The sequence below is a fragment of the Oryctolagus cuniculus genome, chromosome 1 (genome assembly GCF_051225735.1).
Source record: "Oryctolagus cuniculus isolate XC-2025 breed Fujian yellow rabbit chromosome 1, ASM5122573v1, whole genome shotgun sequence".
Classification (NCBI taxonomy): domain Eukaryota; kingdom Metazoa; phylum Chordata; class Mammalia; order Lagomorpha; family Leporidae; genus Oryctolagus; species Oryctolagus cuniculus.
Window position 1 is genome coordinate 226232639 of NC_142867.1, and position 23953 is coordinate 226256591.

General features: G+C 54.5%; 1 protein-coding gene across 10 annotated transcripts in view; it reads right to left on the minus strand.

Annotated features, from left to right (window-relative positions):
* TTLL11 (tubulin tyrosine ligase like 11) overlaps nucleotides 1-23953 on the minus strand; it is a 271165-nt gene that overhangs the window by 168386 nt on the left and 78826 nt on the right. For all 10 annotated transcript variants that reach the window (XR_016211618.1, XM_070056361.2, XM_070056388.2 and 7 more), the window contains one exon: nucleotides 4566-5141. Coding sequence is in view for 9 of the 10 variants with exons in the window: in XM_070056361.2 (XP_069912462.2) it covers nucleotides 4566-5141 (576 nt within the window). In the remaining variant the exon portion in view is untranslated. The remainder of the gene's footprint in view (nucleotides 1-4565; nucleotides 5142-23953) is intronic.

A 23953-nucleotide genomic window follows, 5' to 3' on the forward strand; every position in this document is an offset into this window, starting at 1 on the left:
GGAAGCTGAGCCGGAAGCCTTGTCTCTGTGCCTGTGTATTTCTGCCCCATGAAGCGTCAACAGCCAGAAGGACCCTGCTGCTTTGGCCAGGGTCACACCACTGACTGCCCTCAGGAAGGGTGACACGTGGGGACGCGGCCAGGGGGCTGCTGGAGCAATGACAGGGGACAGGCTGGAATGACAGGGCCACCATGTTCCTGGGCAACAGATTACAGGACAGCTGCCCACAGCCTGAGCAGTGCCAGGAGCTGCTCCAGGCCCTCCCAGTTTCCCAAGTAGCTATTGTGGCTTTGATTGAAAAGGGGTCACGGTCACATGTTTAAGAGAAGTGTAATTTCATCGGCTGGAGGTTATGTTCCGGAATGCTGCACACCGGCCAGGCCCTGGCGACAAGTGGGAGGGGCTACAGGGGGAAGAAATCAGTTGTTAAATTTCTGCAGGATGCTATAGCTTGCAGACGCCTCATAATCATTATCTGCATGAACTGGACAAGAACCCTGGGAAGAAAGCAAGGCACAGAGATGTTAAGGGACTCACGCCAGACCACACAGCGAGTCAACAGCAGAACCATAGTGGGTCCCTCAACTTTTGGATTCCAAGTCAGTTCAGGCATTCCACACCCAAGCTACCAAGTGTTCTAACAGCAACCAGAATGGGGAAAGAGAGGACAATGTTTTTTCTGACCATCTCTGTGCAACTGAAATCACGGGGAAATAAGTTGCAAACATCTCGCATTTTATTCCTTGTCAAAGCACTTTCACCGGCAGGTAGGGAAGGGAGTAGGTGATGGACAGAAAAAGAAGTGGAGGCTCAGCGTGGTAAACACATTGCCTAAGGCCACACAGCTGCAAAGAGGAAGTCCTTGTCCTTGAGCTTTGCTAAATTCCAGCCCCATGCCCCTGTTCTCACCCCAGGCCTGAAAGCATTTAGTGTGGCCAAGCGGTGGAAACGGCCCCCAGGCTGTGGTTGCGAATGCTGGATATGATCTGTCCAAACCAGTGGCTTCCTCCCTGTCTGTCCCGGATCCACCCAGATGGCTGCCCCATGCAGCCCAAAGACAAGTAGCAAAACAGCCATCCTGGCCCTCCACCCTGCCACTCTGGCCAGGCCAGGGGCCTGTGGCTTGGCTGTGCCTGCCAGGCCCACATCATAGTCCTGGAATAGCTGTCACTGTCAAACAGATGTGACCACAAGGGCCCCCAGGATGGCCCACGGATGTGTCCACGTTGCAACCATTTCCTTTGCCCTAACTTTAAAAAAGTTATTTATTGGAGAGGCAGAGAGACAATGATATGGGGGGAGACACAGAGAGAGAGAGAGAGAGAGAGAGAGCCCAAGAGAGAGAGCCTAAGAGAGAGAGCTCCCATCTGCCCATTCATCTCCCTACCCCAAATGCCTGCTGGCTGGTGCTGTGCTGGTGTCACAGCTGGGAACTGAGAACCACTCAGGTCTCACATGAGGATGGCTGGAGCCTGGACACTGAACCATCATCTGTTGCCTACCCGGGAATGCAGTAGCAGGAAGCTGGTAGCAGGGGCGGAGCTGGGTACTGAACCCAGGTGCTCTGACATGGATGTGGGCACCCTAAGCAGGTCTTAACCACTAGCTCCCATGCTCCTGTCATAACTTCTCAATGCTGCGGCCTTGTTTTCTCTTGTTCTACCTCTAAGTTCTGCTATACTAATGTCTTTTTAAAGAGATACTTCATTCATTTGAAGGGTAGAGCGACAGAAAGAGAGGGAGAGAGAGAGGTCATCCATCCGCTGGTTCACTCCCAAAGGCCACAACAGCCAGGCTGAAGCCAGGAGCCCAGAACTCCACCCCCAGGACTCCCACATGGGTGGCAGGGGTCCAAGTCCTTGGGCCATTTCCCGCTTACTTCCCAGGCACATTAGCAGGGAGCTGGATAGAAAGCAGAGCAGCCGGGACTCAAACTGGCGCTCCGATACTGGGTGCTGGCATGGCAAGTGGCGGCATAGCTTAGCTGCACCACAACGCTGGCTCTATGTTCAGCCCACAGACCCAAGAGCTGAGCTGGACATCCTGCGTGGGAACCCGGGGCCTGGGGTCTTCACGCCTGAGGACAGACTTTTGGACGACAATCACCCCCTCCCGGGACTGATCACTGCCCAGATGCCCCCACCTCTACCCCAGGCTCCCCTAGCATCCTGGCAAGGCTGCTCACCGGTGCATGGGCCCCAGGGGAGCATCGCTGCATTTGGGGCTGCACTTGGGGTCCAGTCTCCTCTGCTGCTGTGGGGTGCAGGACGCCTCATCCGTTAGCAGCACAGCATCGCTCCCTCCCTCCTCCCATCACAGACTGGAAGCAACCCCTGTGCTCCTCGCCAGAATGGAGAAATCACTCGAGCACCAGCGGAACAGAGCACGGCGCACAGCCATGGGGGCCTCTGTGGCAGCGCACGTGGTGGCAGAAGCCTGCTTGCTTTTTTTTTTTTTTTTAAGAGTTACAGAGAGTGAGAGAGAGAGAAGTCTTCCATCCACTGATTCACTCCCCAAATGGCCGCAATGGCCAGAGCTGGGCTGATCCGAAGCCAGGAGCCAGGAGCTTCTTCCGGGTCTCCCATGTGGATGCAGGGGCCCAAGCAGTTGGGCCATCTTCTGCTGCTGCTTTCCCAGGCCATAGCAGAGAGCTGGATTGGAAGTGGAGCAACTGGGACTTGAACCTGTGCCCATATGGGATGCTGGCACTGCAGGTGGCGGCTTTTTCCACTACACCACAGCACCGGCCCCGCCTGCTTGCTTTCCAACACCATCTTTCTAAAGCCTTGTGCAGGACAGGCCAAGGGATTCCTCATGGGGACCCTCTTGGGAGAGGAAAGTGTTTGTTTCAAAGCAAGGGAACGGTCAACACAAAACTCAGAGTAAGGCCACTTATGGGCTGGGTGGGGCGCAGGATGGGGAGAGGTGCACTCAGTGGAGGGCCTGGGGCAGGGCGGGGCTGATGGTTTTGTTGCTCTGCCTTGTGGCTTACAAGGATGTCCTGCGTGTCCTTTTTTGCATGTCGACTTTCACAAGATGACCTTACAGACGCGATGGAGAGGGTCCCAGAGCCATCCTTCTCGGCTTCTCCTGCCACTCTTCTTCCACAGGTGGCAAACCAGCATGTGCCCACTGAGCGCCTGGACCCCACAGCCGCCGCCCCACTGCGCTCTCCTTCCCCAAGTCCTTGCAGTCCACTCTCACGGCTGACAAGCGCCCAGCAGGCCCCTTGTTTGCAAGTCCAGCGGATGGCTTCAGTGCTGGGCTCAGCTGCGTCTCCCCAGCATCGGACAGGGGTCTGCCCACTTCTCCCAGTGCCCCTGCCCTGGCATCCGGGGACAGGTCCTCTCCCGAGAACCCCATCTCGGTCTCCATGCACTGCTGCTGCTTAGCATCCCCTGTCCACCCCCTGTCAAGTGGTGTCCTTGTCTGAGGCCCTGTCCCGCCCCTGCTGTCTTCAGCATTCATCTCTGTCTCCAGCCCGGACCTCTCTCTCCTGAACTCCAGGCCCAAATATCCATCAGCCTGCTCTGCCTGTCCACTTGGATAGCACACGGGCACTTCAAGTCCAACTCCCAACCTCCCCCCGACAAGCCTGGTCCCCTATGGATGGCCTCTGTCTAATCAGGCCAGTGCCCAAGCCACCTGCGAGTCAGTCTGGGTCATCCCCGCCATCTCTCTCCCCAGCCCCACACAGTCACCAGGTGCAGCCCTTCACCCTCTACACACGGCCCTCAGGCGGACGCAGCCCCTCCCTCCCCACCAAGACCTCCTAACCCCAGCCAGCATCCTCTCTTGGAAGCAAGCAAGTCTCTGCCTCCTCCAGGCTGGCCTCCATCTGTTCCCCACTCTGCAGACACACTGCCTATCTGGGTGCATCCGACCCTTGCTTAGAGTCCTCGGGTGGCCAGGCTCTGCCCAACTCGCCCCTACCTGCCTTTCCCACCCCATCTGCCCTCCCCTCCCTCTAACCATCCTGAACTCCCTGCGGTGCCTCGGACACATTGCACCTCCCTTTTGCATTCCAGGGTGAAAACCACTTGCACTGCTCCCCCGCCCCACCCAGCCCTTGCCTCTTCTGACTCCTCCTTCAGGCTCCAGCTGAATGGCCATTTGGCGGGGAGGCCCTTCCTGGCCGCACCTGTCCCTCCCTCCCAGAGAACGCAGTCTCGCAGTACCCACTGTGCGTCCTGTTCTGGCCTAGCACTCCCAGCACTTTCTCGTAACGGCATTTTTAATTATTTGTCTCCTGCCCCACAGACTGGATGCGTCAACCAGCAGGGGTCCTCTCCCTAGTGCCTACAGCAGCGCCTGGCCCCTACTAACAAGGAAGCGGAGCCAACTATCAAGTGCACGAGTGGCGCTCTGCCTTGCGTAGTCATCTCACGGAGCTCGCATCGGGGTCCTCTGAGCTAAGTACTATGACCCTCGTCTCATTAGGAACAGGAGGGAACTAGCAAGCTGGAAGCCAAGCCCGGCTTCTGTGCCACCACCCACGGTCCCCACCCTCTGGCCACCCCAGCCTCCCCAGGTCCCATCCGGGCTCAGAAGCCGGTGCTGCTTACCTGGAAGCAGGTGGGGCCGGGCCTGCCGGTGGGGATGTCCGACTGGTAGAAGACTTTGAGCTCTGGAGTCAGGGCGATGACGGTCTTGATCACCAAGGAGATGATGTCAGACCAGACCTTCTTGATGTCGACGCCTTTGGAAGACAGCCTGCAGAGGATGCTGGAGAAAGTCCTCTTGCTGCCCGTGCTCGCGCTGTCCGAGTGGATGAAGTTGCCACTGTGGATGTTCAGCGAGTAGTTGGTCAAGTGCATGAAGACGTGGTGCAGGTTTTGGGCGCTGGGCTCCTGGTAGGGCTCCGTGCAGAACCTGGAGAGCCCGTCTTTGGCTATGTAAATCTCCAAGGGGTCTAAGGACTTGAGTAAGACGTACAGGCGAATATCAAACTTGAGCTTGTCGATCAGGAGGGGCTTACACATGTACTCCTGGACCACCGCCGGCCGGCTCTGCAGGGTCCCTGCCAGGCGGGCGTCAGTGGGGTCTTTGATGAGGTAGATTCCGTCCCCCTGACAGCCGCCGTCAGGTTTCACAATAAAAGTGGGTTTCCAGGAGGGGTCCCCTTCTTTCACCATTTGTACCTGCGGAGACACGGAAGAACAGCTTAGCCCCACACCCTCTCCCGCTCTGGAGCCCCAATACGGGGAAAGATCTTGGCAAATGTTTGGTGGATGAGTGACAAAAGGATTGCGCTGCCTCTCTGGGTACACCTGGAGGTTGTCCCTGGAGGTGACAACCGCCCTGGGTGCTGAGACAGTGACGTCCCAATGGTTCCCACTCCTGTGCTCACAGGGTGCAGCATATAGGACATCACGAGACCTGGGTTTGGGTCCTGGTTTGCCAGTTACTAGCTATAGCCTTGAACAAGGTTCAAGGCCGCTGATGGGTGCCGACAGCGTGCCTGGTCCCGTGTCAGGTTAAAGGTTGATGTCCTGTTGAACCCTCACAGAAAACAGGAAACAGAAAGGGTGTAGCAGCTGTTGGGGGGGAGGTGTCAGGTGCCTGGGCTCACAATCTGGGCCCTGCTCCTCGCTGTGTGACCTGGGCAAGTCACTGAAGTTATCTGTGCCGTGCTCACCTGTGAAACGGGTGAGATGTTACGGGAGACAGTGTATGCATGGGGCCCATCACGCACAGCCCGATACCCAGAGGGAGGCCGAAAGTCTCACTTCTGCCTTCTGCCATTTTTAAAGATTTATTCATTTGAAAGGCAGAGAAAGAGAGAGAGAAATCGTTCATACGCTGGTTCACTCCTCAGGATGGCCACAATGGCCAGGGCAGAGCCAGGAGCCAGGAGCTTCATCTGGGTCTCCCAAGCAGTTGGGTCATCCTTCGCTGCTTTTCCTGCATTAATGGGGAACTGGATTAAAAGCTGAACAGCCAGGACTCGAACCAGTGCCCATATGGGATGCCAACATCACAGGCAGTGGCTTTACCAGCTGTGCCACAGCGCCGGCCCCCAGATCAATGATTTTAGAACCTTGGTGCCTTCCTCTACACTACCATGCCCTCCCTGTAAAAACAAGGATATTCAAACCCACCCCTATTGTAAAAATGAGAGAAATGAATCCGCACTAAGGGCCAAGCCTAACGCCCCCCAGAGCTGGTGCGTAGGAAGTGCGTGTTTTACTGTTTCCATCCTCAGCAGGTTCCCCTAGTAGACTTGGCCAATTCTTCCATCTGCTGAGATTTTCATGACACTGGACTGTGTCATCCACAACATTGCTCTCCTCCCAGCTCCAGGCCAGCAGGACACTCCCACAATTATCCGGGCACGTGACCAGACTTGATGGCTGCAGTGCCAGCATCCCATATGGGTGCCAGTTTGAGTCCTGGCTGCTCCACTTCCAATCCAGGTCCCTGCTGAAGTGTCTGGGAAAGCAAATGCCCAAATGCCTGGGCCCCTGCCACCTTGTGGGAGACCCAGAAGAAGCTTCTGGCTCCTGGCTTCGATTTGGCCCAGCCCTGGCCATTGTGGCCATTTGGGGAGTGAACCAGCAGACCAAAGATTTCTCTCTCTCTCTCTCTCTAACTCTGCCTTCCAAATAAATAAATCTTATATATAAAAAAAGAGGAGTAGCTGAGTTCCTGAGGAGAGGGTCCCCATGGTGGCAGCAGGGGCTTTATAAGAGGAGGAGCAGAGCCCCACGTCTGTCCCACCGTGTGACGCCCTCTGCCATGTTACAGTGCAGTGAAAGGCCCTCACCGGTGCAGTGAAAGGTGGTACGTCTTTGTACTGGACTTCCGGCCTCCGCAACCAAAAGAGACACAGTTCTTGTCTCTATAAAGTACTCGGTAGCAGGTGGCACTAAGAAAATGGACTAAGACTCCCAGAAGGCACATGCGAGATGCTTCATGCAGTTCTGGGGAATGGACAGACTGGGATAGCAGAAGAGGAGGCTGTCACCAGGGCTCAGGGGCTGCAGCAAACTTTAGAGGGAGCCACACTCTCTGCCCAGCCTGAAGCCCCCTCCAGAACTCTGCAGCTGAGGGCAGGCCCAGCAGGTGGAGCTGATGGCACGCCCCCGCGCTGGCTGCCCAGAGCCCTCCACCTGCGCAGGCGCACCTGACCCAGGACACCTGCACCGTGGCCGGTGCTTGTCTCTTGGACCAGCCTATTTTTCTAAGTGGAGCTTTTGCCAATTCCTTGTGAACTATCAGTTGCTCTGGGCTTGTAAAAGATCTTTAACAATGGAGAAACACTCAAAGCCTTTATCATGGTCTGTATCAGTTGGTCCCCCCATCAGCAGGGTTTGAGGCAGGAACATGGGAGATCAATGCAAGCCTCCCAGGGCCTTCCACTGAGCCCTTCTTGCAACTGCGACCTTGACGTTTAGGTAGTTATTTAATATTCATCCAAAACGTCGTTGCACTTGGCTCTTTACAGTAAACACAAGCCGGCTGGACAGACGACGGTCACGGATCAGGAGGTGCACAGTGTTAGGTGCGCTGATGGGTGGTTTTCCTCTCCGAAAAGCTCTTGCTGTGCCAAAGATGCTAGTAGTTCAATATTTTATCAGGAGCAATATTTTCTCCTTTGAATTCAGCGTATGTGTCTTAAATAAATTATACTCCAGGGTCAATAGTCTCTGTCATTCACTGCATTACTGAATCTTTCTCCCGCTCTTTGCCAGGGTGCTACCTACAAACCCATACCCACAGAATCGTTGATTCAGTCCGGGGAGCTGAAAGGATCCCTGGAGACTAACATCTTCCAATCGTTGCGTAATTCCAAGGGGAAACTTCGCTGGCGGTCATGCTGGGCCCCATGGCCTCCTGACCCCACCTCAGGCGCACCATGCCGTTTTTAGCCCTAGAGACAGACAGTGAAAGGTCTCGCCTTCCAGATTCCTGGAGGGAGGATTCACTCAAGGTTCCAGACAGTTTTGAAATCTGAGCTATGGCGTCACGCTGACCAGTTTAGCGCCTGAGCGTGGCTGTCATGGAGCTGGATGTGCAAGTGCTGAGTCGGCCGGGACCAGGACTGCCCCAGTGTCAGCTCTTCTGTCTGGGTTCCCGGCTAGTGAAACTACAGATGCCTTTTTTTTTTTTTTTTTTTTTTTGACAGGCAGAGTGGGCAGTGAGAGAGAGAGAGACAGAGAGAAAGGTCTTCCTTTTGCCGTTGGTTCACCCTCCAATGGCCGCCGCAGCTGGCACGCTGTGGTTGGTGCACCGCGCTGATCTGAAGCCAGGAGCCAGGTGCTTCTCCTGGTCTCCCATGGGGTGCAGGACCCAAGCACCTGGGCCATCCTCCACTGCACTCCCTGGCCACAGCAGAGAGCTGGCCTGGAAGAGGGGCAACCGGGACAGAATCCGGTGCCCCAGCCGGGACTAGAACCCGGTGAGCCGGCGCCGCAAGGCGGAGGATTAGCCCATTGAGCCACGGCGCCGGCCTAGATGCCTTTCTATAGGGAAAGCCTCATATGTAGTTGTTAGCACGCGGTTCCATGGCCACTGGGTCCCTTCTGCTCTCAAAAGAAAAAAGACTTTTCAGAATCCGCAGGCCCTCTCCTCTGAGGCTTTATTCATGGAAGAGCCTTTCCCTCCAGGGAACGCCCAGAACAAATGCCCTGGTTCTTAGCAGGAACGAAAATACAGCCCTGGCCCAGCCCCAGGAAGTCAGAGCAGGGACCTGGGCATGACCATGGCTGAGCCTGATGTGTGTTCTGTCTGTGAGTCACTGGACTAAGGTGAATGAGACACAAATACAGCCCGACACCCACATACTGGATGGAGCGCCATGCGTTGGTGTTTGCTGGTTACTCTTGGGCTACAGCTTGTGGTCTTCTAGTTTTACCCAGACCTGCCCTTGCACGTGAATTCCATTACCTTGTCCTTGTGTACCTGAATGGCTGAAGGAGACACACGGGAGAAGGAGTGGCCTGATTACTTAGCTATACTGTCAGGGGCTATTGAAAATTTTGGTGCATCTTTTACTGCCCCCTAGTGGCTGTGTGGGAAATGAGCCTGGGAAAGTCGCCTTGCCTGAAATTCCAACACTTCTTTAGCCGTTAGATATCAAGATGTCGAATGGTATTGAAGAAGCACGCTGAACATGGAATATGACTCAATCATTAAGAAAGAAAGATTCTGGCACAGACTACAACAGGGGGAACCAGAGGGCCTTATGTTAAGTGCCCTAAACCAGACCCATGAAGACTCACTCATTAGCTACCTAGGGTAGCTAAATTCATAGAGACAGGAAGTTCAATGATACTTGCTAGGGGATAATGAGGAGTTAGCATTTTTTATGATTTATTTTATTTATTTATTTATTTATTTTTTTTTTTTTGACAGGCAGAGTGGACAGTGAGAGAGAGAGACAGAGAGAAAGGTCTTCCTTTGCCGTTGGTTCACCCTCCAATGGCCGCCGCGGCCGGCGCGCTGCGGCCGGCGCACCGCGCTGATCCGATGGCAGGAGCCAGGAGCCAGGTGCTTTTCCTGGTCTCCCATGGGGTGCAGGGCCCAAGCACCTGGGCCATCCTCCACTGCACTCCCGGGCCACAGCAGAGGGCTGGCCTGGAAGAGGGGCAACCGGGACAGAATCCGGCGCCCCGACCGGGACTAGAACCCGGTGTGCCGGCGCCGCTAGGCGGAGGATTAGTCTAGTGAGCCGCGGCGCCGGCCTATTTTATTTATTTGAAAGGCAGAGTTAGAGAGAGAGAGAGAGAGAGAGAGAGATCTTCCATCTGCTGGTTCACTCCCCCAAATGGCTGCAAGGGTCAGGGCTGGGCCAGGCTGAAGCCAGGAGCCAGGAGCTTGTTCTGGGTCTCCCACATGAGTGCAGGAGTCCAAGTACTTGGGCCATCTTCCACTGCTCTCCCAGGTGCATTAGCAGGGAGCTGGACCTGAAGTGGAGCAGCCCAGACTCGAACCTGCACCCATATGGGTTGCCGGCACTGCAGGTGGTGGCGTAACCCTCTGTGGCACAACTCCAGCCCTGGAAGTTAGCACTTTACTGGGACGGTGCTTTAGTTTCGAAAAATGAAGGAAGCTGTGGAGATGGATGGTGAAGGTGGTCCCACAACAACGTGACTGCCCCGAATGCCACTAAAACGCACACTGAACCAGTACTTAAACTGGGGGCGGGCATTTGGCCTAGCGGTGATACTGCTTGGTACAACCGCACCACACACTGGCATTCCTGGGTTCAAGTCCAGACTCTGCTCCCGATCCCTGCTAATGTCACCCTGGAAGGCAGCAGATGATGGCCCACGTGCCTGGGCCCCTGCCACCCGCATGTTGGAGTTCCAGGCTCCTGCGTCCTCCCGGCCCAGACCTGGCTGTCGCAGGGATCTGTGGAGATGGAAGATCTCTTTTACTGTCCACGTCTTTTCCCTCTGTGTATGTATGTGTGTCTTCTTTTTAAATAAATAATTTTTAAAAAAATAATTCATCTGGTTAATTTCATTTTATATGTACCTTATCATAATCTGTTCATCTAAAAAAAAAGAAAGAATTTTGGTGTCCGAAACAGTACTGAAGTAGAAAGCAAACAATGTGGCTTTTTTCGTCTCCCAGTGGTTGGGTCCTCTCTGGCTGTGTGACCGTGAGAAGGACCTGTAAAATAGAGGGGTCACACCAAGGGCCCTGGCTTCAGCCGGCTGCTGAGTGCCGAGTGCTGATTTATCTGGACGCCACCCCGGTTGAAGGCTGTGTTACAGACACGCGGGCGGCATTAATCACACTGGGGAGTGCATCCCGTGCGACCGTGATCAGCGCAGGAGGATGATCTATAAAGGCAGGAGATTTGGCGTGGAGATTTACGACGCATCTGAGGACGGCGGCTGGGCGGTGGGGAGAAGCAGGTGCGCGTGTTTGGAGGGAGAAGTTCAGCAACTGGGATATGGAGCCACAAAACCTTAATATCAGCGGTGAGGGGCTGGTTAAGAGGATGACTGCTGGAGGAAGGCAGGGGAGTCCGAGCCAGTTAGAGCAGTCCTTTGCCACTCAAGGGGGGATCTGCATCCAGTCTGAGCAACCCAGACCCTGGGGGTCACAGGCACAAGGTGCAGATCTGACGCAGATACGAGCCTCCAGGAGGCAAAATGGATGCACGCAGCGTGGGAGGCAGGCGCCAGCCCCTGCCAGTCTCCGGGGGCTGAGCCTGGCGCCCAGGGAAAATCCCTACAAGTGTTCGGGCAATTTCTGGGTGCAGGCAAGGTCACCCAGCGAGGCCACCCAAGGCCAGAGGGGACGGGCAGGAGGGTCGGCAACGGGGCAGAGCTGGTGGAGACGAGCGCTCCAACAGAAACACACTGCAGCAACGGCGGGCATTCTGGAGGCGGGCAGAGGGGGATGCGTCTGGGGAGCTGTGGACGTAGAACCCGTGGCCATTTCACTGGGGACAGCAGCAGGGGCCAGAGCAGCGGCACAAGTGCTCAGGCGCACACACTCCGGAGCGTGCGGTACCGGTCAGGCACTGCTCTGGGCATTTTCCATGTATTACCTCGCTTACGCCTCACAATAACCCCATTATACAGGTGAGGAAAACGGAGGCCCAGGGACGCGAGTAACTTGCCAGAAGCCACACACAGCCAGCAGGTGAGAGGGGCCTCGATGATCATCAGTTTAGGGAGTTTGGACAAGGTCCCCAAGTGATGGGGACTCACTGAAGGGCCTGGGAAGAAGGTAACAGAATCGGGCCAGTGCTGTAGCATGGGCTCTCGGCTGCCCCAGGGCAAACACACCAGCAGGGGCAGCGGGGGAGGCTGGCAGGGGACATGGGGGACGGAGCAGGGCTGAGAAATAGTTTGCAGATGAAGTCGACAGAACTGGGTCACTGGGTGAGCAAGACAGGAGCGTGTGGGACAACGTCCAATTGTCAGAGCGGATGGCGCTTATGGGCCCAGGGAACACCAGGGGAGGATGGGGGGTGGGGGAGGTGGGCTGGGGGGAGGTGGAGAGCCAGGCAGAGGGACACAGAGGGCCCCACAGTCAGGGACATCTGGAGTCCCCGGAAACACACCTGGAGTTTAGGGGAGCCCTGGGGCGGGCAGGCCCCCAGAATGGTGGTGGCAGCCCTGGCAACAGCCCAGCCCACCCAGGGAAAGCAGGCAGGGGAGGGCACAGCTGCGGACCACAGGCGGCGGCGAGCAGAGGAGATCACCCCTCGTCCTCGTCTGGTGTCGGTGCTTGGCCTGTGGGCAGTGGATGGGACTTGCCCCACGGCCCCGAGGCCTGCGGTGGGGCACTGAAATAGGGACCCGAGGGAGAAGAGGCAGGGCCGGGGCGGCTGGTGAGCGGGCAGGTATGGACGGGCAGACGCGGAAGGAGCCGCAGTGGTGACAGTGCCGACCAGGAAGAGAAGTTGGTGAGAAGGCAGAGGGGACAACGAGGCGCTCGCGTCATCCAGGGAGGACGACTGAGCAGCCGGCGCCACCAAGCTCATTTCTGCCTCTGTGGCCTCGCTCAAGCCCTGGACGGCTCACTGGGGCCAGGCCGCGCTGTCAACATCGCCCAGAGGGGACTGATGGTGACGCCAGGCCCCTCCCCATCCCAGAGAGTGAGAACGGCTGCGTGGCAGGGGGTACACGCCGGCTTTGACCTGTCTGGGAATATCTTCAGCTGGAGGAAGAAGGGCATCCAAATAGGGTCTCAGCTCAGTGGGCAGTGGGCAGCAGGCAACCATGGGCCCCTGGGAAAGCGGTGGAGCCTGACCCTGCAGGGGCAGAGCCCTCCCTAGCTGGGGGAGAGTTCTGGTTAATAAGACCTAAACAGCGAAGGAAAACAGCCCTGGGGATGGCGCTGTGGCATGATGGGTAAGGCTGCTGCCTGCAACACCTGCATCCCATATGAGCACCGGTTCCTGTCCCTGCTATACCCAGATCTCCAGATTACAACTTTTATTTGAAAGGCAGAGTTACAGAGTAGGGGCAGGGTGGGGAGACACAGAGAGAGATCTTCCATCCCCTGATTCATTCCCCAAACAGCTGCAACTGCTGAGGCTGGGCCAGGCCAAAGCCAAGAACCTGAACTCTATCCGGGTCTCCCACGTGGGTGGCAGGGGCCCAAGCACTGGGGCCAATGTCTGCTGCTTTCCCAGGTGCGTTAGCAGGAAGCTCGATCAGAAGTGGAGCAGCCGGGACTCGAAACAACGCTCAGATGGGATGCCATCGTTGCAGGCGGTGGCTTAACCTGTTGCGCCACCGTGCCGGCCCCAGTCCAAAGTTGTTTTCTACCATAATTAACTTGGGCACCTGAAGAGGTCTCCTAGAAGAAGCCTTGCGACAAAGACCCTCCTTGTTCTGAACAGCCACATGTGGTTTGTGCTATTATGCATTCTGTCGAGTGGTGGGGGTGTAACTTCATTTCATCACTATCTCCCCATTCTTTGGAAACCGAGGCCCAGAAACCCATGTGGGGACGCCCATGGTCACAGGGGGCCCCGCAGCTATCCTCTCTCCTGGAGACACTCTCAGAGTCACCCGAGGCGGAGGGGGAGACACCGCAGGGCCTGGGCTGCTCCAGGTGCTTCTGCTCAGGCAAACTGAGGGCTCCGGGGGAGGCGGGGCTCGTCCTGTGCTCTACCCCAGCACCCCCCACCTCTGGTGAACTGCACCTGCACGCGGGGCACAACCCACCCATAATCAGCACACACAGCACCACTCAAAGCCACACCTGGGACCCTCAGCCCTCTTCCCAGGAAGGAACTGGTGGGTGGTTTTGTGACACCGGAGCCCTCCCTGCCGGAGCTGGGCAGCCCCTTCCCCTCCAGTCAATCCCAAGCAGCCCGCTCCCCATCCCTCCGTGGTTCCCTAGAGAGCAGGTGCTAAGCCAGGCGAGCCCCCAGCCTGGCCCTCTCCCCAGCCACAGGACCGCCTCCTCTTCCGGCCCTCCACCCACAATGGCCTCCTGAGTGCCTGGGAGGCTGCACAGCCGAGCCCACCCAGCCGACTGCTGAGTAAGCTCCCCTTCAGCGAAAATCGTTTTTCCGATAGTGAGGATTTCCTGCTAATGAACTGGCTAAATAATCCCGCAGCTCACTTCCCAGCGCACGTGACTCCGTCACAGTGGCGAGCGCTGGAGTTCGCCGGCCCTGGCTGCCCTCCTGCCCAGCGTCACGTGCCCGTCTTTCTCGCATTCCTGCCAGAAGTCACGCTTTAAACTTTTCAACGAGGTACACGAATATCGTTGTGTTTTTTTTTTTTTTTTTTGACAGGCAGAGTTGGACAGTGAGAGAGAGAGAGACAGAGAGAAAGGTCTTCCTTCCATTGGTTCACCCCCAAAATGGCTGCTATGACCGGCGCTGTGCCAATCCGAAGCCAGGAGCCAGGTGCTTCCTCCTGGTCTCCCATGCAGGTGCAGGGCCCAAGCACTTGGGCCATCCTCCACTGCACTCCCGGGCCACAGCAGAGAGCTGGACTGGAAGAGGAGCAACCGGGACAGAATCCGATTGTATTTTTGCAGTATTTTTGCAACGCTCAAACCCGGCGCTTTCCCTCCCGGTGCTGTTGTGGCTACAATGGCGGTACTGGTCTGGCTATTGGTAGCGGCAGGCATCCATCCCCATATGTGGACTGGGGACCTAATCTCACGGGGTTAGTTTAACTAACAAGGTTAGTAACAGCACTGCCATTTTGGTGCTTTAGAACTGGAGGTCCCCCCCCCCATACTGCAAGACCCTCTCAAAAAAGGCTGAGTGAGCTACACTGCTAACTCCCTGAGGGCAGGGGAACCCTCAGCTGGGGTCCCCTGCCTGCTCTGACCCCTCCCTGTGCAGGCAAAGCACGATGGATGGAGCGGGACGTGGCAAATGCTCCTTGGAACCTGTCCGCTGTCTCACCTCGCGTAGCGCTGTGCTGTTTTATCCAGGCCACAGTCCCGCCACCTGGAGGGCTAAGCCTGCGTGACTCCATCCACTTTCTGGGCTTCAAAGTCTTTGCTTAGCAGTTAAGATACCCGCATCCCTTATTGTCAAAGTGCCTGGGTTCAGTCCCAGGCTCTGGCTCCTGGTGATACAGACCCTGGGAAGGCAGTGACGATGGCTCAAGTGTTTGGGCTCCTGCCACTCATGTGGGAGACCCGGACAGAGTTCCCAGCCCCTAGCTTTGCCCCTGCCACTGCAGGCATCTGGAGAGTGAACTGGCGGGTGGGAGCCCTCTCTCTTTCTCTCTGCCTCTCAAAATTTTTTTTAAAAAATCATCATAATAAAATGTGCTCTGAATGCAGACAGCTCCCCAGTGTGTCCCTGGCACACACCTCCCCGGTCACCAGACTCGTATAATCTCACCTGCCAGAGTTGCACATTCCAAACTCAGCTCTTTGGTCTCTTCCCTCAAGGAGGCCACTGCTGTGCACCTGTCTCAGTAAACATTACCACTCTCCACCCACGTCTCAAGCCAGAAATCCGGCATTGGCCACCCTGTCACCAAACTCCGACAGTCTTATTAACACACTGCCTGGTCCCCAGGCCTCTCAGCATGTCCCATGTCTATCAACCCAGTCGCTTCCAAGGGACATGCAGGGCTGCAGCAAGGCTGTGTGCCAGGCACTCCCTCACCATACTTCCAGTTCTCATAAGGCAAGCCTGGGTGGGGGCGGGGGAGGCATGGAAGGACAAGCCGATAAAACCACAGCTTTCATAGGTCAAAACCATCTCTCCCTCATCTATGTGATTGCATAGGGTTCTACTTAATGTAGCACCGCCCCTCCATCACAGATCACAGGTGCAGGAACTAGGACTCAGTGGACGAGTTATATGAGTCTTGTCCCCCAAGTCGCATTAATGAGCCAGGACCAGAACACAAGTGTGTGTGCAGATTCCCAAGGCCACGCTGTTCCTGCCCAATCACACCTTTTAGGGCCCGTACCAGCTCCATGGCTTCACTACTTTAAAATGTAATTAATAGTGGCTGGTGCCATGGCTCACCAAGCTAATCCTCTGCCTGCGGCGCCGGCACATCAGGTTCTAGTCCCGGTCGGGGCGCCGGATTCTGTCCCGGTTGCTCCTCTTCCAGGCCAGCTCTCTGCTGTGGCCCGGGAGTGCAGTGGAGGATGGCCCAAGTGCTTGGGCCCTGCACCCCATGGGAGACCAGGAGAGGCACCTGGCTCCTGGCTTGGGATCGGCGCAGCACACCAGCCATAGCAGCCATTTTGGGGGTGAACCAACGGAAGGAAGACCTTTCTCTCTGTCTCTCTCTCTCTCACTGTCTAACTTTGCCTGTCAAAAAAAAAAAAAACAAAAACGTAATTAATAGTAACATCCAACAACAACAGGCACCTACAATGTGCCTTACACTCATGATTTTACTTAATTCTCACAGTCACACCGAGAAAACTACTGAGTTTTTTCTTGTTTAGAATTGTCACTTTGTTCTATCCTTTAGTACTGTGTGTGTGAGAGAGAGAGGGACAGAGACAGAGAGACTGATTTTTTAAATCTTTAAACTTATTTTCATTTTTATTTGCAAAGCAGAGAAAGAGACAGAGACACAGACATGGGGAGATCTTCCACCCACTGGCTCATTCCCCACACCCACTGGCTCATTCCCCAAACACCTGCAACAGCCAGCAGCCTGGAGCCAGGAGCCTGGAACTCAGTCTGGGTCTCCGGAATGGGTGACAGGGACCCAAATACTTGAGCCGTCATCAGTTACCTCCCAGGGCTCACACTAGCAGGAAGCTGGAATCAGAAGTGGAGAAGCTGGAGCCAGAACCAGGCACTCCGACATGGGATGCAGGCATCCCAAGCGGTGTCTTGATCAGTGCTCTAAACACTTTTAATGTTACAAATGAGGGTTCTGAGGCTCGAGAGGTCAGGTGACCTGCAGGTGACACAGTTAGGTGACCAATCCAAAGGTTAAGAGGACAAGATCAATAGCGAGAGCAAGGGGGAGGGGCAGGGGCGGGGCGGGGCGGGGCGGGGCACGGGGACCTCCGGTTGGGCTGGAAGCCGGCCCCTTGGCGCCCTGAGCGAGGGCAGCGTGGCCGGGGGCTGGGGCCGCTGGTTCAGAGTCCCAGGAAGGAAGCGGGCACATCCAGAAGTCAGTGTGCAGCACTCAGAAGCCTCCCCGGAGAACCTGGCCGGGCAGCCGCAGGGTCAGCCGCCTGATCACCTGCGCCAGGAGCGGGGAGCGGGAGCCCGGGATCTCGCACAAGCCCGTGGGCTTTCAGCGCTGGTGTAAATTTCAAGGGGAAGCAAGAAGGTGTTGACATGCCAGGAACGACTTTAACGAGCCTTGGATCACAGAGCTCGGCGGGGTTCTAAACGGCGCTGGGCTGCCTTTCCCGGAGGAGCCCCCACGGAGCCCGGGGAGCGGCTTTTCCCTCCCTTACACGAGCCCTATCTGGGTCGCCCCTCCCCTCATTTCAGGCACCAGAGGTCCCCACCTCCACCCCCGCCCCCCCCCCCCGCTCCTGTCCCCTCCGTGTCTGTAAGAAAAGCGCCCTGCTTCCTTCTCCCTGCAACCTCATTAAATCAAGAACCACAAGGGAGGCGGTCTGTCTTGTGGGGGGAGACTCCCGGGGCTGCTCCCCCACATTCACTGCCCACTCTGGGGGACCCCACCAGCCACTGCTGCCACCAGCCCAGGGTCAGGCCTGGGAGGGGAGTGTGGGTCCCCTTTTATGGCCTGAACCAAGCCTGGGCCCCCCACTGTCTCCTTAGTGCCCCACCAGCCACAGACCAAGCTTGTAAAAATAAATGAATAAGACTTTAATTAATGACTCCAAGGGAGCAGCAGGGAATAAACACAGAGAAGCACACGCGCCTGGGTAATTCTGTCGCAAGACCTTCGTTGCAGCCTGGCAGGCTGTGGGGCTTGTCCTAGGACAGCGCAGATCAGCGCTGTCCCGGGGCACTGGACAGGCCATCTTCTCTGGGGAGAGCTGGCCGATGAGCCAGCAGGACAGGGCAGGTGTGCCACAGTCCCAGTGCGACAGCCATTTCAGGACCTTGGGGTGTAACCCCGACAACTAAACAGCCACGGGAGAAATCTCCCGAAGGCACCTCAGGGTGTTTGCTACACAGCAGTGTCCGTATCTGCATCTACCAAATGGACATGCTAAGCAAACTCCCTGGGCCAGCCTTTTCCCGGCCTGCCAGGCTGGAGACCACTGGGAGAACTGGGATGCTCTTGGGGACACTAACAGGAGCTCATGTAGACGTGGGTGAGTAAAGTGGGCTGATGAGAAGCGCGGTATACACAGTAAGGTGGGACAGGCACGGTGCTCGGTGTGACACAATCGACATAATCATGCTACAGCCCACTTCATCTTGGAGACCATTTGCTTTCTTTGCCTTAAACTTTAAGCCAAATGTGCATGAACTCTGTTTTTGCATGTATGGTTTTTTAAGAGATTTATTCATTGTCACTCTGAAAGGCAGAGTGACAGAGAGAGAGAGAAGGAGAGAGAGGAGAGAGATCTTCCACCTGCTGGCTCACTCCCCAACAATAGCAGCAGCCCAAAACTCCATCCAGCTCTCCCATGTGGGTGGCAGGGGCCCAAGGGCTTGGGCCATTTTCCGCTGTTTTCCCAGGTGCATTAGCAGAGGGCTGGATCGAAAGTGGAGCAGTGGGGACTCCCACTGGTGCTCTCTTATGGGATGCCAGAGCCGTAGGCAGAGGCTTAAAAACCCATTGCTCCACAGTGCCGGCCCCTGCATGATCTTTTAAATCTCATGTTACCTAAACCAAAGGAGGGAGTCCAAGAGCACAGCACAGAGACCCATCTGCAGAGTTTGCTCCGGTAAATCATTCATTCCTGAGCTTGAAGTCCTTTCTAAGCATCGGGCAGGTGCTTCCCGTGTGTCACGGTGGGGGACAGAGAGTGAGAGCCTCAGTGAGCCTCGCGGCGCTGGGCACTGTGCAGTGCTCTCTTGTTACACCCTCTCTCTTGTTCAGCCTTCTGAGGGCCCTGGGAGATGGACACTGTTGAGTTTTAAGGAGACAGAAGGCATTTCTGTGGGGCCACACACGTGGCAGCGTGTGGCGTCAGATGCGAGTGTGGCTGGCCCCAGGGCCCAAGGTCTCCACTTAGACAGCAGCGGTGCAGGAGGCTTCCCTGCCTGCCATCACCGTGTGCAGCACCTGCCTTCCAACTGCAGTGAGAGCCCTGGAAAGGCCAGGCCTGTGCCCAGCTGTTTCCATGGTGCTGGTCTCAGGGCCAAGAAAAATGCCGGAGACCATAGCTAAGAGAGCTCAGGAGACCTGGGTGTGATGTTGAGACTTGGGGAGCGTTGGAACAGTCCCACTGGCCGATGAGCCATCCTGAAAAACACTAAATCGCCCCTTTCCTGAACATGATCAAGGACGGGCTGGAGTCTGATCACCTGTCCAGGTGAGAGGGGCGGTGGCCCGGAGAGTCTGCTAGTTCCTGGCCAGCCCCTGCGCTCTGCAGGTTCTTTGGTGCCATCTCAGCTTCTTATCTGTACAGTGGAGGCGTTGGTCTGATGACCCCGTTGAGAATTCTGCTCAGGGCTTCCAAGATCCACACACTCTGGGGAATAAGGGGGTTCCAACAAGACCACCTGCAGGGGGCGCCAGGCCATCAGAGATCAAGGATGTTTCTGTGGACACCCTCTCGGCATAGGTGGACGTCCGGGCTCTGACCTCCCACGACAGCAACCATGCAGGCAGGGGAGACAGACCAGGCTCATCCTGATTCAGAAAGTAAAGTGGCAATCACGCAAACCCATAACATCACAGACATAATGCTGCGATGTGTTAAAAATTAAATGCCTTCAAGCAATGTTAAGAGTGCCGGTGTTTCTTAAGGAAGAAATAGAAAAAAACGCTTCTGTCCCATGTGGAGCGAGCTGTAGCTCTCACTGAGGCTGCCACTGCCACCTAGGGGGACGTCTGGAAATTTCCGGGAGTGTTTTTCATTGGATGGTATGACTGGCATTTGGCGGGCAGGGCTGTGGAATGCCAGGCAGACAGCAATGCGCCAGGCAGTCTTGCCATCCTGCGTGCAGGGGAAAGCTCTGGTTAGACACAGGGGGACCGCCCAGAACCTAACGCCACAGTACACAGAAACAGAAAGTATGTTTGGAAGGAAGACCTTTCTCTCTGTCTCTCCCTCTCACTGGCTGTAACTCTACCTCTCAAATAAATTAATAAGATCTTAAAAAAAAAAAAAGAAAGTATTTTTACGTGGTTTAAAGCGAGCATCACAATGTTCCAGGAATGTTGGAACCATGTAAACAGAGGGAAAAACTATACTTTGCCTCTCTCCCCTTGGATTTTTATCAAGAGTCCAATCAATACTCAGCAACATCACATTACCAGTGGCACGGTGACGCCACCCACGCACCATCCAGTGATAATATATGAATATAGCTATATAGATAAAATATGAATATATGAATAGTCAAATATAAAGAAATATACAGACTACAGTGGTTAATCCAATACCATCTTTTCTGTTATATAGTACAACAGTCTTTCTAGTGCCAAAGTATTTCTTCATTGAAATATATCACATTTTGTTACAAAGAACTTTTCCTTATTTTCTGCTTTCAAGAGTATTTAGAGTAGTTTTTGGTTTAATTTTAAAAAGCGTCGTGTATGCAGGTTCATTATATTTCCTTTTCCGATACTAAAGAGAACGCCATTAGTTTTTTTAATGAAGGGTGGGGACGTTGCCTGTAACCCCACAGCAGTGAGCACACCTGGTGCCTATGAAAAGAAACCAGGGTTTCTCGGAGAACTGGGTGGTTCCAGGACCAGGGCAAGGACAGGTAAGAGGGGCCTGGAACACATTTTTGTGGCACAAGTCAAAGCATGCTTAAAGGATAAGAGGGACTGGTACAGGGGCTTGGCGCTTCACTGGCCAAACCTTGGATAATTTGAGCATCAAAATAAATGATGACGGTAAAAGCTGACAACTCATTGGATACAACAAGAATGCACGAGTTCACGCTAGCGTGTTTCTCTTGCAGTCGAAACTCAGTGAGCAAATGTGGAGCTGGGTACCCACCAGTTGGCAACCATCACAACAACTGATTAGGGCAAGAATCACCGAAAAAGGTTAAAACGAGATGGGGAAAGTGTGAGGAACAACAGGACGTGACATCAAGTGTCTTCCCACAGGGAGCTTCTTAGCCAGAAAGTGGAAAATAGGGGCTGTCCATTGGCAATCTGGCAGGCACCACCCTAACCAAGTGATTAAAGTCAGCGGCACCGGAAGTAAGACACATCGCCGTCCTGTGCCTCCAGATATGGGCCCCCTGAGAAAGAACACAAAGGCGTACCCTGAACTGAGTGATGAGGAAACCCCAGACAAACCCAAATTGAAAGGCAGTTGGCCGGCGCCGTGGCTCAATAGGCTAATCCTCCGCCTTGCAGTGCCAGCACACCGGGTTCTAGTCCCGGTCGGGGCGCCGGATTCTGTCCCGGTTGCCCCTCTTCCAGGCCAGCTCTCTGCTGTGGCCCAGGAGTGCAGTGGAGGATGGCCCAAGTGCTTGGGCCCTGCACCCCATGGGAGACCAGGAGAAGCACCTGGCTCCTGCCTTCGGATCAGCGTGGTGCGCCAGCCACAGAGCGCTGGCCGCGGCGGCCATTGGAGGGTGAACCAATGGCAAAAGGAAGACCTTTCTCTCTTCTCTCTGTCTCTCTCTCTCACTGTCCACTCTGCCTGTCAAGAAAAAAAAAAAAAAAAAGAAAGGCAGTGTGCCAACATCTCTAGTCTGTACTCATGAAGATGCCAGTGTCATGAAGCACAGAGGAAGATGACGAACCTCCTCCAGATTAACGGAGAGCAATGAGACACACGGCAGCTCCAGAGCTTTCTCCGGCTCCCCGTTACTGGGACATTGTCAAAGGCCAAGCAGGAAACAGCTGACAGTGAAGAGGCAACCTACGGAACCGAAGAAAATATTTGCAAACCGTCCATCCGATAACGGCTCAGTAGCCAAAACTCGGACACCTCAACAGTGCAGCCAGAAAACAAACAGGCAAAGGACAGAACAGATGTTTCTCAGGAGAAGATACACAACGGCCGACGGAGAAATACAAATGAAAACCACAACGAGATGACCACTTTACACCTGGCAGAACGCCTGCTGTGGAAGACAGAAAGGTACATTTTGGAGCGGGTGTGGAGCATGGGGGACCCTTAGGCTGCGTTGGTAGGGATGTAAAGCAGCGCAGTCATTAGGGAGAACAGCATGAGGGGTCCTCAACCCACGGAAGGCAGACCCACCACACGATGCAGCAGGCCCGCCCCGGGGGGCACAGCCGGGCCAAGCGAGATGACTGGTGAAGAGGCGTCTGCGCTCTCTGGTTCCTCAAAGCGCTGCTCACAGCAGTCAGCCAACCCAATCCCACCAGCTGACCAATGGGTGGTGAAAATATGTTATACACAAGGCAACCCTGGTCATCTTTAAAAAGAAGTGGATCCTGGCCGGCGCCACGGCTCACTAGGCTAATCCTCTGCCTGCGGCGCCGGCACACCGGGTTCTAGTCCTGGTCAGGGCACCGGATTCTGTCCCGGTTGCCCCTCTTCCAGGCCAGCTCTCTGCTGTGGCCAGGGAGTGCAGTGGAGGATGGCCCAAGTGCTTGGGCCCTGCACCCCATGGGAGACCAGGAGAAGCACCTGGCTCCTGCCTTCGGATCAGCGCGGTGCACCGGCCGCAGCGCCAGCCACAGCGGCCATTGGAGGGTGAACCAATGGAAAAAGGAAGACCTTTCTCTCTGTCTCTCTCTCTCTCATTGTCCACTCTGCCTGGAAAAAAAAAGAAAGAAAAAAGAAGTGGATCCTGTCGTTTGCACCAACGTGGGTGAACCTGGAGAAAGAAGGATGTGTCAGTGAAAGCCAGGCACAGAAGACAGGCAGCGCAGGGTCTCTCTCAGAAGTGGAGCCTGAAAGAGTGGAGCTCACAGGAGAGAGTGGAATGGTGGTCGCCAGGGGTGGGGGAGAACAGAGATGTCGCACAGAGGCTGCAAAGCTTCCGTTAGATCCCAGGGAGCTGCTTAGGGGTCTATGGCACATCTTGGGGACTATCATTGAAAATTGCTAAGAGCGCAGATGCCAAGTGTTCATTCCACTCAAAAAGAATGTTAGGCATATGAGGTGATCATATATTACTTTGCTCAATTTAGCCATTCCACAATGTATGTGTGTGTGTATATATTTCAAAACAAGATGTTGTATGTGACAAGCAAATAAATAATTATATTTGTCAACTTTTAAAAACCTATTTGCTGCTACCTTCACTAAAAGCTTTTGTGTTACCTTTTCACATTATTTTTGGATGTGAAGATCTAATGAGACAATGAATGTGTAGATGTCTGTTATGTGTATGTTACTTATTGCTGTCTGTTTCCAGCATAGCACATAGGAGGGGACTTCGACAGGTTCATGGGAAATGGAATGAAAGCTTCGTTTTTATGCAAAAACAATGGTGAAGTCCATGCATATAAGGAATCTTTGAAGAGTTCATGAGAAATACATATTATAAAAAATACTATGCATGGATTTCAATTTTGTAGCACCAGAATATATGGATTATTTGTCTCAAATCTTCATATCAAAAAGTAATATAAAAGAGGTAATACACATAAAAAATTAGTGAAAAGTGAATTGACTTTTTATTTTATAAATTGATAATATATATTTTCCATGTGTAGCATTCTGAAATATATATACATTACATTTACATTCAATTGAGCTAATTTGTAAATTCTATTTTCCACAAACTTTTTAAGTACCCTCGTGTATGTACACATATAACATACAAGTATATATGTGCTATGTATACTACATATACACTATGCATGTGTACATAAACACTACATTATATAAACGCTATATATCCATACACATATGGGCACATACTCATGTAATATCATCTGTACAAAGAGGACTAAATTATGTACATGCACAGTACACATGTATGTCTGTATTTGCACAGTCATTTTGGCATCTGCTTTATTACCCTATTACAGTG